The 14,610-nt window shown below is 42.0% G+C and overlaps 1 protein-coding gene across 21 annotated transcripts in view; it reads right to left on the reverse strand.

Annotated features, from left to right (window-relative positions):
• The window catches only part of TACC2 (transforming acidic coiled-coil containing protein 2), a 140,735-nt gene that overhangs the window by 52,519 nt on the left and 73,606 nt on the right, over nucleotides 1–14,610 (reverse strand). Inside the window, exon 1 of one of the 21 annotated variants that reach the window (XM_065066833.1) lies at nucleotides 9,326–9,830. The exons of 19 other annotated variants lie outside the window; for them this stretch is intronic. In XM_065066833.1, coding sequence (XP_064922905.1) covers nucleotides 9,326–9,393 — 68 coding nt within the window. In that variant the 5' untranslated portion in view covers nucleotides 9,394–9,830. Of the gene's footprint in view, nucleotides 1–9,325; nucleotides 9,831–14,610 lie in introns of those variants that run through there. One more of the 21 variants, XM_065066834.1, reaches the window with a different exon arrangement.

Consider the following 14,610-nt stretch of genomic DNA (forward strand, 5'->3'; position numbering starts at 1 on the left):
ACCAGAATGTGTTGGTCTCTGAGGGTCTGCTCCATATGCACAGAATATGTATCATATGCATACCAGAAAAGTCAATTCCACCTTGTGCTACTCGCCTGAATTGCAACACTGGTGCCATATTTTATAGATTTCTGACTTGCAAAGCCTGATCATCAAAACGAAACCATAATTTCATCACAGGATTGTTTCGTCTTGAACAATAACGCTGGAGAATAATTGTAGTCTTACTCTATAACGCTCGTCATTGCTGGCCTATATATTGTCTTTATTTTTACTTTAAAACTGGATATGGGTCAACCAAAACTAGGGACAACTCCAGCTTCTTTAATCACAGCAATTTATCATAATTTTATAGAAGAAATCCCTGAACTGGGAGGAAGTCAATTTCCTAGGTATCTTCATTCTTTATCCTGCTGTCTTTCTGATGCATTAAAACCCTAATAAAAACAATATTGTAGGACAGAAAAGCAGATAGCAATTTTTTAAATAAGGCTTTTTTTGTGAAAGAACATATCCAATCATAGTGGGATGGTTTAAATAGGAATTATATCTTGCATTCATGGGTCTCTGCAGCAAAAGTAATATTTCACAAAGCCATCCGCAGTTCCTTGCTCAGCAAAGGTGTTCTGCCAAAAATAAGAGCAGGATAAATGTCACATGTTCATTTTATGGCCTGAGCTTCAACACTGCGGAGAAGCATCCTTTGCAGTTCTCACTTCAGAATAAAGCTTTTATCAAATAAATCCCATTCCACCGAAACAACAAAGACCTACTTTAGTGCAACGCAATTACACAAGAACCCATAATGACACTGACGTGTGCAGAAAGCAGGGCAGGCACTCCTCTCCAGAGAAAAATCTTCATATTATCTCAGCATAAATATTCCTACAAGACCCACAGAAAACACGGTTCCCTGGAAAAATAATCACTATTACATCAAAGGTGATATTTCCCGGCCCACAAGGGATGTGTCATGACAGGCATGAGGTTTAATTTAGGGACACAAGGGAGGAAGATCATTCTGCACCGTGCGTGCTTGTGCAGACTTCTGCTTCCCTTCCACGCCATGAGCCCAAGGGTGTAACATCCTCCACTGCCCGGCACATCTCAGATAATTCAGCTGGAGTGTTAATGATTTACACCAGTGTAAATTTGGTGTGAATGGGTAAATAAGGCTCAGTTACACATGATGCAGATGTAACTCAACCGAGCAACTCCACTGCCCTTCCGATAACATCCGACCTCCAACGCCAAGCCCTTAGGCAACACAGTGTCTGAGCTGAGATACAAGAACCTGATTTAAAATATTGAAAATAAAATGCGTCCATGTTCAAATCATCGTGTGAGGCTTTAGCAACGGAAAATAGTACATTGCATGTCATCCAAACCACACAGATCAGCTTGGAAATGTGTCTTCTAGTATGGATTGCAAAGAGAAACGTAAGGTTCCCTTAAACATTAATCACTTGCTATAAAAAGGCCAATTTTTCCTCATGGGATGATTACATTTGGAGAACAGGATTAGAACAGCAGTGGAGGAGAATTAAAAAACCATAATCACCTTAAAAATAATGATGATTTTGGGTTTTTTTTACCTCTTGCACTATAAGTAATCTTCCTACCTACCATAACTTATATGGCCAGAATGAATTACTTTTTCCTGCTTTTCCTGTTTGTTTAATCGGTGATTTTGAGAGCACTTTGTGCAGGAGCCAAATTCACACTCCCCCAACAAAAGCTATTTCCTGCTTTCACGCAGCCACCAGAAAGAAACATCTCAAGCTGTGCGAAGCCACATCTGAAGGAAAAAAGACTGAGGGTTATAACATGACATACTTACAGCAGCACCTCAGACTACTTAAATCATTTTTTCTAACCGATTAACAAGAAGTTCCCCATACTGCTTTCAATCATGTTAATTTCTTCCTTTTTATTGCTTTTCCTGAGATGTAGCAGGGTATGTTTTTTTAACACTGCTGATACAAATGAATAGCGAAATGAACCCCCATCCTTTCTGGCCAGCCTGTTTCCCCTTTTACTGGCTTTATTCTGAATAGTGAAAATGTCTACGTGACAGAAACAGGACCCAGAAGTTTTTAATCCATATGCTCATTCCAGGCAGATGCTTCTTTCTTGGAGGAACAACAGGAAAATACCATTTAATTAAAAGCACTCGTCTTCAGGCATCACAACAGCAAAAATACTCATGTGTCCCTAAATCACCAGAGGCTGCTAAACATTCAAACACATAAATCTCTTAAGTGATAAGAAGAAACAGTAAAGATGCAGGATACCTCAATACCCAAGGCACAAAATTCTTACCACGAATACAGTTATAATCAGTCAATACATAATAATCCCAATCAGCGCTGCAGTTATTCACCCCACCAGGTTAGGGATTGGTGTTTGAATCAGGAGGTGATGTTTAAGTATTTAATACCTTTCCTTCACCTTTGGTAACAAGCTCTAAAGTTTTAATCCAGGAAAACAACCTCCTGTTAACTGCCTGCTTGGAAAGCATCCATGTGTCTGTGCTCACTGCTACACAGCCTCATGCCACGGCTTCAAGGGAAAACAATCAATAATTCATCAGAGCCATAGGTTCAAAATGGCTTTTGTTTATTGGAAATACCTTTCAAATGCAACAAGGCTTGGTGGAGCTACAGCTCTTCTCAGCCACACTGCTCAAAGGCAGGAGCTGGGGACAAAACAGCAACTGTGAGCTGTAAAAATGAATACGACACCCGTAACCCCTGGGGAACCAGCTTATCTGGAGAGGCATGTGGAAAGACTGTGTTCTTGCAATGCTTATGGCCCTTCATTATGGAAAGGAGATAAGGACTACACGGAGGGTGGAGAAGAAGGGAGGCAGGGAGTCCCTTTGCTAAAAAAGGAAAGAGGAAAAAAAAAAAGAGTCCTTCTGCACCCAACCTGCTCCGTATTCTGCCTGTTTTACCCCTGCAAACCTCCATAAAGCTGCGCGGAGCTTCACACAGATCCTCACTAACCCTTATTCTTCTACCTCAACATGTGAAGTGGCTGCATAGACAGATACAGGGCCAGGAAGCTATAGGAACAAAGGACAGAAAAAAAAAATCCCAACCTCTTCATGACCAAAAAAAAATCTCAGCCTCTGAATAACAACATCTCCTCTCATGGGGCTATAATCATTTCATTTTCTGACTCGGGGGTGGGTGTGATCCTTCTGCTGGTGTAACTCTGGTAGGTTTCTCACTGACTCCAGCTACACCTCTCCCGCGGGCGCCCCACGATGCTCCGGCTCTCGGCAGCACAATGAATCCTCCCTTTGGGTGGGCGCTGCGTGAACGCCCAGTGCAGGGAAGTGCTGACTCAGCACAACGGCGAGCTGGAAAGAGCAATCCCTGATGTGCGGTGGCACCTCAGCAACTGGAATCCAGCTGTGCTGCCCACAGCTCTGCTGGGTGAGGGACAATGTGCCCAAATTCCCCTGCCGGGCTCCCGCTTTGGGAGGGGACAGTTCTGCACTTGGGAAGTTAAACAAAAGGATTTGAATTCCTTGCTCATCCTCCCCCTCCTTTAGCAACCAAACCCTTTACCCAGCGCAACACTGGGCTCGTTCCTAATGAGAGCAATGAACTGTTATTAACAAGACCAATAAATACAGGTTTCTGTGCTGAAGGAAATCAAAATTCAAAAGCAGGAGCTTATGCGATTCTAATGACTACTAGGATTCGGATACAATCTAGTCTATACTTAGCCCTAGAAACAAACATCTTTTACTTAGAAAAAAAAAATCTTGTAAATTTGAACAGAACCCTAAGGATCCCGTTTAATGAAAATCAAAGCAATGGAATGCCCCAAATTTTCCCAAAGTTTTACTTTTCATCCTCATGGAACCAAGAACCCCAGTTCTTTCCCTGGGAAGCAAGAGGCTTCCCCAGCACCCATCCATCTCCTCAACTAGCCCTGGAGCAGAGGGAGAGGAGCTGTGGCAAACACGACTGGGGGGAAACAACAAACAACATTAATAGAGCCCTACAATTACCCTGAGGTCTGTCCCAGACATATATACAGTTGCTTGAACCAAAATTTGGCTTGCATGCTATGCGTTTGGACAGTCTACATTGCAAACTTCACTTGGGTTTCTAGAGCTAAGGAAGGGTCTTACTATCTTGTCCAGTAGCAAAACCAATGAAGGCTCTCAGGCCAAAAGGTGCCTCAAAAGAAACATTTGAAACCTCAGAATGTGGTGGAAAAAGGAAACTAATTAATTTTTTTTTCCCCATTAAGCTGGATCTCTGGTGCTAATGGGAACACAAAACATGATAGCAAATAAATTCATATGGTTGCTCCAGAACATTTAAGGATCTGAAGGGAAATGACAACTTTTTTCTTAGAAGTTTTATCATAGCAGAAAATATATTTGTTTGTATCTTACAGCAAACACTCCCACTTTCTCAAAGAAAATGCAAACTGCATAGAAGTTCTAGCTATAATTAAAACTTTGCCTTTTGCCACTGAAAAGTCTGCTTACCTGGACTAAATAAGAAGTTTGTTACCCAGCTAAATCCTTACAAGGCATCAGAGATGGATAAGGAAATGGTACCTAAGACATTAGCAACTACAAAAACTCTGTAGGTGTAAGGTCTCAAAGAAAAGGAAATGCATTTATAATAAACAAAACCACTTTTCTATGTACTATAATCATGTTAGAGACACATTAAAAGCACCCAGACTATTACCTCTTGAAACACATGGGACTGAAGAGCATCTTTGATTTAAATTTAACAAGCAGCTACTCTTTGACTGCAGGGTCAAGCAAAGCAAAAAGCAAAAGCAGACAGGGAAAACAATCTGGCTACAAGTGACAGTCACAAAGCATGTGCAGGAACGCCTTTTCATTCATGTTTTTACTACCTCACATCAGTTTGTATTTTCCAATTTGCTCACATGTCATAATACATAATAGATGACAGCAGCCCCATTATGTATGGCATAGGGCACACCGTTCGCTATAGAGCGCTTTATAATAAACACGTATTTGCCAGATGTGGGGCACGCCTTGCTAATAGAAGGGTGAGTGATTCTGGGGTCTTTTTATTTGGTTTTCAAGTCTAAAGGTGACCTGCCTACTTCTAGTGACAGATGTAGCAGTTGATGTAATAACCTCTCACATCAAAGGAAACACTTGCATTGACTTCAGCGGTGAGATCCTTTGGGCTCAAATAAGGGAGGCTGGAATAAGAGATAGGGGAGCTTGGCAGAAGAATTTGCTTGTTACTTCTGGTCCATTTTCTCTTAAGTAAAACACCCCCACGTCTTGCAGCCATTCACCCTATTTAGTAGACAAATCTAGTAGACAGAATCTGCTCTGCTTATTGATGGATATCCTTACTGATGACTGTCAATAAGAAAACAAATTTACACAGAACACTGACAACAGGCAGAACTATCTGATTAACTCAGACTAAATACCAGTTCAGTAACAGAAGTCTCCCCTCTTCCCAAGACCTTCTCGATACTTTCAATATATATATCTCGCTCTTCCATGTATATGTTCATTGAGATGATATTCCTATGTAAGAGCATATAAAACTGTGCAAATGTTCTGGCAGACTGATTCATTCAAACCTTGATATCATACTGATATCATTAAGTCTTGAAGAACCATACAGTGGGTTCTTTTAAGTTTGGGAGGAAAATGAAAAAATATGGTAGCAAGCAAGGGCTGCATTTTTGTATGCACACACAGATAACTTCCATATATTTACGTGTATACACAGAAGAGCTAATCCCATCTCTGATGCACAAGGCTGAGTCAATCCAGTTTAATGTTTTTCTGAGTCTTGCCAGCAAACAACAAACAAAAGAAATAAAAAATGCAGCAGAAAAAATATTGAAACACATCCCATAAATGCACCAAAGTCTTGGCCTGCTCCCAATGATCAGTAACATTCCATTTCTTTCTTGGAGCCTGACCCAGCTCCCACCGAAGTCAGTGGGCATTTCAGCATCAGCTTCAGTGGGAGCTGGCTCAGGCTTCAGTCATTTTCCCCTTGGATTGGCAAGGGATGAAAATGTTAGAGACGCAGCATGTAGAGCGCCTGATGGGAGGAAATAACACAGCATCAGCCCTTTGGCTGATCAAGAAATGGGCATTAAATGTCAAAATCCTGCCCGGTTGCTGCCAGGACAGTGACCATGGTGCTCCACAAAAGGAAGGTGTGGTTCACGCTCGGGAGAAAGGAACCCTTTCCATTTGAGAAAGAAAATGATTCAGAGAGGACAACTGGCTAAGAGCTACCAACATTTCAAAACCTTCCAGCATTTCCAGTTTTCTCATATCCAAAAAGTTTACCAACAGATAGAAATATATCAGCATTAAAAAGAAAACCACTGACATACACCACTTGGAGAGCTGAATTCAGCATGGCACTAAGAGCGCACACCAGGAGACCGTCACGAGTGCACCTGAGCAAATTCATGCACACTAAACATCATCAGCCTGCCATTTGCTTTTATTTCAAGCCAGTCCATTCCTATTATCTGATTGAAACGTGCCCTTGATTTAGCTCAATCTGGGAGCACCAGGGTGCCTGCTGCAATTTGCAAAGCACATGACACACCACTTTTATCTGCAGTTAACTTTTATTGTCACGGGCTTCCCTTGGGTTTTCCCTTTTTCATCATTCAAAATTGACTTTTTTTTTTCTTTAAATAAAAGGGCAATTGTCTATTACCATTGACTGAGTCACTAACAATTGACAATGAACAACAGAATAGCCCAGGCTGTCAGTATCAATACTGGTTTTATTACAAATACTTTTATCCTTGTTGAAACAAATTTACATTAAAATTGGGAAATTGGCATACACCTGCAAAAAAAAAAAAAAGTTTAATCATGGATACACTCTAAAATCTTAACCTAGACCCCTTTTCAGCATTGATTCTATGACCAGTTTCCTTCTATGCCTTTCGCTAGTGTTTAGTGAAGAAGTCCCATCACTGGACATTTTGGAGGAACTCTGAAACCAGCAGCTATTTAAGGAATTGGTCTCCATACTGTTTTGATGCTAACATGACTCTATTCCAGCAATGGTTTCTGTTTTACACCCCTCTAATCTAATGAACTCAGGGCAGCCAAATCCAACTTGGCTCTCCCTATGTACAGAAGCCGTCTCCATTAAGTGTTTGGCCTCTGCTGATGGTGTAAATGATGATTCTGGGGAGGCTGTAGCTGCACGGGCAGTTACCCAACCCGCCTGGGACACGGCCAGATGGTTTTGCCTCTGAACTATCGCTGCCACTAAGAAATTTGCTTGTGCGTGCAAAGTTAAATGTAACCTCACTTAAATAAGTGTTGGTAATAGTTATAGTTATTAGGGTACAAAATCAAAACATCAGACCAGAACTGATTACCATGACATACTATGAGGAGGTTCGCATTTTGGGAAAACAGGCCCATACTTCCTTGAGGATAAAGAAATATCTTCATTCTTACCTTATTTTAAAGGCACTGTAGTTGGAATGAAGACAATGGCACACTCTCTTAGTGATTTATTTAATACAAGATGAGTAATGTCTTTTGCAAACTCTTCCCAAGGACATGAGTTATTGAATGACACTTGTGCTAAAAGTGTCTCTGTTGATCATGTCGGTCCTTAAAACATCATATTGAAACCCCATAGGAATGACTAACAGCAAAAGATGAATATATATAAAAGGAGTCACTGAAAGACATAACAATATAATCTACTCATGTGCTCCCCAAATATATACACACCGTTATCAATATGTTCTCCAACAGAACCCATTCTTAAAAGGCTGTGAAAATTATAGATAAAAACCACTGAACCCTGCTTTAGCTATATCTCTTTTATTGCCCAGTCCTTGGATCACTGTTAAAAATCAACCCCAGTTTGTGCAGATGAAAATGTAATTTACAGCACTTTAAAGATAATGAGCTGTCAGTTTCTTCCACCATATCATTAAAATAGATGCTAAATATAGGAATGTCAGCACTATATAAGATGGAACTATACAGAAAGAAATCTTAATTGGTGAAGCTATACATCAAAGGAACAAAGGATGCAGAAATGCTATTAGGCCTCTATCTTACAGATATAACAAGACAGTATCAAGCAAAGCAAGCAGCTGATGTACTAGAATATGACAACAGGGAGCATATACCTACTTATAAGACCCATTATAGAGGCAAAACTATCTGTTACTGCCTTATCATTCCCCAGTGACTCTGAAGCACTTATCTCAAACATACAAATGATGTCTCAACTCTAATCAGATCTACCTTAACAAGCAGACATTACATTAAAAAAATTAAGAGACCTACATGAGGCTGGTTATAGACTAGTCCTGGTGAATACATACCTAAAACTTATCAAAATATATGATCGGACATGAACTCGGTGTTGAGACATGTTAGATAAATGTGATTCATGTAACTGAAATGACAGTAGCAGACAAGGCGAATCTTCTAAAATCCATTCAAAGGGAAGGCCCATACTCCAGAAAGCCAGCTTAATAGTTTGGGGTGGAGGGTTAGGGAGAAAAGACTGTTGGATAAGTAGACCAATAAATCCTCAACCAATAAATGACAAAATCCTATTTACAAATGGGAAATGACTCTGCTATTTCTGCATGCACATACATATTTGTGCACTTTCCTGTATCATTGAGCCATCTGAAAAAGTGATAACTGCTTCTGAATAACCAAGAATTATTCGCTTTTTCTTCCCTCCCACCAATGAATCTCTCAGAGTTGGCCTCTAGTGAGAAAAGATCTAAGGACACCTTGCTCATGATTCATCAGAGGATATAATACCATGACAGGGATGGATGCTGACAAGGGTGTCAGACCTGAAAAACGGTATCTGCATAGAGAAAAGCAAAAAGAAGCTCTAAAAAGACAGTGCAATGCAGCTCCATGCTGTGCGTTTTAAATAGAAAACACAGAGGTGGTGGGTTTGGGAGGGGGGAAGGGGTGTTTTTTGTTCACTGGAAATGGTCATTGTGTTTGATTGATTACTCATCCAAGACATAAAAAGACAAAACATATGGTACCCAGTATTGCTCGACACAAATGAATTGAGGTGGTCAGTGCAGGCGATGTTGCCTTCATGCTAAAACGCATTATAAAATACAACCTGCAATATTCAGCAAAACCTTAACTATGTCTCCAGCTGAACGCAATTAGCATTAAACAAAGGCCTCAGACACAAAAGTCATCTCCTTAACGCACCGCGCAGGTTAAGTGCGGAAAGGCCCAGCAGTACAGAGCAAAAATAAAACGCCAAGAGGAGAGAGCAAAGGGAATCACACTTACATGGCCTCGGAGGGCTCCCGGTTCAGGCCACCCGCCTGTGCCTGCTGCAGGGACTGCGAGCCGCCCATCCTCAGCGAGCCCCGCCGTGGGTGCTGGATGCGGCCAAGGGCAGGTTCCTCCAAAATCCCCCCAACGAGGAGCCCCGGCAGCTCGGGCTGTGCAGAGCCTGCAGTGCTGCAGTGCAGATGGGAACAGCTGCTCGCATCAGTGGCAGCACAGGCAGAAACACTTCAGCAGCAGCTTCTCTTCTCTGAACTGTTGCCAGTTATTCCTTTTTTTTTTTTTTTTTTTTGGTCCAGATGAACAGTATTCATAAAAGAAAATAAAATCCCAGCCACTGTGACAGGCTAATCATCTGCTAAACATCAGTGGTCCAAGCAGCTACGGTGCAAGCGCCTCTAGCACGTTGGCTATTGAAACTGGCTTCAAAAAGAGAAAAAAAAATAGGAGAAGAAGAAAAGCAGACCCTCCCTTTAAGCACACATTGTCAGCTACTGTGGCTCCCTAAGGACCTACAGGCAGGACCATTATATTGTGTTGACTCAGCTGATTTGAAATGCAAATGCATGTGTGCACTGGATGCCGTGCATATATTTCCCTTTAATAACAGGCAAGTTGTGCATATCGGGATGATTGCAGAGAGGATTAATAAGCAGAACGGCTGCCTTTTATTTTTTTCTTTTTTTTTCATTTAAACAAATGAGCTCATCCCTCTTGCAAAAAAATGGAATCTTCCATGAGGAACAGAGGGAGAATATCATGAGCAGCCAAGGTAAACAAGGCAATGTGGGAGCCCACCCGACCCGGCACAGCTCCATCCCACAGCTCAGGGCATTTAGCTGCTTGCTTCTGTCGGCACAGACCCCCAGCAGGACCGTGGGCTGGAGGACCAAGGGGATGCTCATCATCTAACATGAGTGAGATGCATGACGAGGATCTTTAAGCCCAGAAAGTACAAGCCCAAGCAAACCGCATTCCAAATCCTGTGAATAAGTTTATCCTTTTGCCACTGCGGAGGTACCAGGGTACTGGGGATTCACACACATTAACAAGCTGAAAGGGCTGGGCTACATCACTAGCCATATCACTATCCTTAGCAAACAACAGATGCTCCTCAGACACATTATGTTTTGCATCGCTAAAGGAGTAAAAATAAATAATGAGTTGCACTACCATCTATACTAGGAATTAAACTCTAGGGACACAAATGGCTTGAAGCTATGTAACAATTCTGGATACATGACAGGGCAGAGAGGTCAAAATGATCAGATAAATTTAACAGAAATATTAAAACAGACTAAGTTCCAATCACCTACCACAGCATGGGCTTTCATGTTTCAGTGGAGGACTCACAAGGCTCACACTTTAAACAGTTCGTTGTTTGGTTTTGTTTGGTTGGGTTTTTTTTCTCTGCTTCCAAAAAGGGAAATGCCGTCGTGTTTGCTTTCTTTACTGAAACAAGGACCCCTGTACACATGTGCAAGGTTCTGTCTCTCCGGGTGCAGCACAGTAAATTGTTCTTGGGATAAGAAGAAACCAAGATGCTTAGTAAACAACAAGCACATTTCACTTCCAGAGATTGTCTAAAATTAACTTCTGTTTTATGAACAGCATCAAAATAAACGTGCTTATTTTTCTTCTTAAAAAAAAACCCCAAACAACTAAAGGGAAAAGCCAGTAAGCCAGCACTTTGTTTAGCCACAAACTGCCAAGCAAGTTAAAATTTTGGGGTTGTTTTGTTGCTGGTGAAAGCCAAACCCTCATTTCTAGTGTCTCCTTGCTCAACTCTCAACTCAGGTTCCCCAGAGAAGCAGCAGCACTGCCTCACCCAGGGACTGAGCTCCAGAATTTCTGGCGCCCTGCTGGGAGCCTGGGCCATGGTTAACCCCGAAACTCTGAGGCAGAGCCCAGCTCTGATTTTTTGTGTCAAATCCCTTCTGTATCTGCCAGCTCCCAGGGGAAGGATTTCACTGCCTGGGCATCCTGACCTGCCCAAACAGCCATTTCCAGCCATCACGGGGCAAGAGATGAGGAACCAGACTTGTCCCAAGGTCACAGCTCTACAACTTGCAGAGCAAGAACTGAAAACAGTGTCCCTTGACAGGTTTGCACCTCTTCTATGCTAGAGAATACAGGCTGTTTTTATAACCTTTTACAGCACTATTTACTTCATCAGACATTTATCAGGATAAGCATAATATGCTGTGTACCAGACAACATTGTTAATGGCAGCAAATCAGCAGAGCCAAATAAAAACACAACGGAGTGTGCAAAATGTCAACATAACGTCAGGTGAACACTTGTCAGGACCATTCCCAAGTAAGTAAGTCACAGAATTTGAAGACAGTGTATGAAAAGCCCCATGTACACTCTGGCAGTAGATAGGAAAGAGTTAATAATTCCAGTATTTCCAACCAATACGGGAAATGAATGGTGCCAGCCAACAGACTAAAATTACACGGATGTATCCAGAGACCCTATTAGGTTGAGGTTACAGCTCAGCTTTGGTTTTGCATGTGGTAGCTCTACTGAACTACAAAGGACTGGTCTTTTGAATGTTGTAAGAGCTCCCTCCTGGATTTCACATAGGAAGACATAGGAAAAAAAAATCCTTAGAAAAGCAAACACTACATTGAGAATGTAAAGCTCTAGTAGGTATCTGGAAGCCAAGAGGGAGAACACAGGCCAGTGGGGAAAACAGGAATATCGTGTCATCTTCCTAACACGTATAATGAATATACTTAAAATCACAGAATCCCAGACTGGATGGGGTTGAAGGGACCTCTGGAGATCATCCAGTCCAACCCACCTGCTCACGCAGGGTCACCAGAGCAGATCACACAGGGTCGTGTCCAGGCGGGTTTGAATGTCTGCAGAGAAGGAGACTCCACGACCTCTCTGGGCAGCCTGGGCAGCCTCTGGCACCTCACAGGAAAGAAGTTTCTCCTAATATTCAGATGGAACCTCCTGTGCTTTTGTCTGTGACCATTGCCCCTCACCCTGTCATTGGGCACTAGTGAAAGGAGTCTCATCCATCCTCTTGACACCCATCCTTGAGATATTTATAAGCATAAATAAGATTTATAAGCATAAATAAAACACCTATGTCAACTCTCCCAAGTTTCATGCATATATCTATCAAATATTCTGGGTTAGCAGGGGGTTCTGATTGATTGTGCGGGGTGTCATGGACAAGGTGTCGCCTCCTTCTCACCCCAGCTCATGTGCTCATGGCACGGCTTAAAGATTCCCCACAGGACAGCTCAACCCCTGCATGCCACTCCTGCTTATAAAGGGGACAGGATTTAACTCTTCTCTTTGAAAAATAACCACCCAAGCAGCTCAATTACAGCAACGTGAACTGGAGCACTGGTAAAACAAGAACATGGGCTGTAACATTAGGGAGACCTTGATGGATGTGCTTCTGTCAGTTCAGTGTCAATACTTCATTGACTGGGCAAAGGAGCTGCTTGGAGCCTTAGGAAGGTGTTTCAGATCAAAAATGATGGAGCTCAGTCCATTGCACCCAAAGGCACAAAGAAAAGCTACACATGTTCAACAGCAGAGGCAGTCCTGACCAAGTACTACATCAATGAGATCCAATGAGAGAAACTAAAATTAGGAAAACAAAATCAAATCAACCTTTACATGCAAATTCCTAATAGTGAGTACAGTGAGAACACATTTAGTAATTTTAAAGCTGCAGACTGTGATGGTCTTTCAAAAAAAGCTGTGCTGTAACTGAGCCTTGGACTTGGAAGTATTCATTGACCAGAGGGATGCAAGTGTAATAACAGACTGAAGTCTCTGGCCAACACTGCGCAAGAAACAAAACTGTGGATTTACTTCTGATCTGGCCATAAAATGGTCTATGGACCAACCCCAGGTTGAGGTTTGGAGAGAAATCTGTCATTTTGCTTGTTGCTACATTCACCTAATTCAACGTATTCTTTAAACTAGGTGCTCAGTGGATCATGCCACTCATTTCACTTGTTGCGCTTGGGAGGGAGGGGATGTGCGATTAAGCATCATGCAACCCCAGCAATGAGCTTGCAGAGCTGGCTCTGCTCTTGGATTTCTTTGTGGGTCAGAAGCACAGAGTGAACACAAACGGGGGCGACCAGCAGCGATGGAAGGTTTTCCCTGCAGCCAGTGCTAAATTTAGTGACGGCTTTTAAAAATGTAAGAATTGCATTGACACTATGAGTACATTTTGTAAGAACTTGCCTAGGACCTGAAAAACACACAGATATAGCTCAAAAAAAACCCCAAAATCCCACTGTGGCATCAAAGGACTTTAAAAGATGCCCCAGGCATTTCATCCCAGGGTTGTTCTCGATGAAAAGCCACATAACTTATCGTGAGCCCACTGCTGAAAAAGAGTATTTAAGTATTCAGCACCATCCTTTAAAATGTATCATTTTCTCTTCCGGCCTGTTTCATCCATTTAAACAAAACCCATATTTTGGCCTACGCAAAATGAATGTTTTATTGAAACTTGATGTCTACTGGTTAGTTGTTTAAAATGCTGTACAGAACCCTAAATATTTGGTCTTATTACATTTCATGTTTATGTATAAATTCAGACTTGAGTCACTTGCACTCAATTTAAATTTTTGGCTTCCATCAAGAAGCTGGACAGGACTGTGATAAGGTTTATGATGTACTAAAATTTATGTTCTGTTTCTTTGCTCTTGGCTCCACTGCCCATCTTGCCAGGCATTAATGCCGGTTATAAACATGACCACACATACACACAGGAAAACATCAGAGAGGATGTTGAAAGAAAAACCCCCTCACACATCTACCCCCTTGGGAAGGAGTGGATGAATATTAAGCTACACCTCCTCGCTGGAATGTGTTATTGAGGTACTGTGCAACAAAGAGCACCATATAAAGCAAACTGCGTAGAACAGAGCAAAACCAAACACCCCAATAGCGAAGAGGGATTTCTCCAGTATCCTGGAGGCTGCTGCCGAAGCTCTGAAGAACAGTACTGGCTACAAAAAACAACCAACCGACCAAAAAAAAAAAAAAGGGAAAATGTTAACAAAGGATAGATTATTGTTCAAACAGAATCCTCCTTCTGCCATAATATTTATTTTTTCTTTTAATATTTATATTTTAGAATCAGAATGGATTGGGTTGGAAGGGACCATCAAAGCTCATCCAGTGCCACCCCTGCAATGAGCAGGGACATCTTCACCAGCTCAGGTTGCTCAGAGCCCCGTCCAGCCTGGCCTGGGATGTCTCCAGGGATGGTTCATCCACCACCTCTCTGGCCA

This window comes from Columba livia, chromosome 6, assembly GCF_036013475.1.
Source record: "Columba livia isolate bColLiv1 breed racing homer chromosome 6, bColLiv1.pat.W.v2, whole genome shotgun sequence".
In the NCBI taxonomy this organism is placed as follows: Eukaryota; Metazoa; Chordata; class Aves; order Columbiformes; family Columbidae; genus Columba; species Columba livia.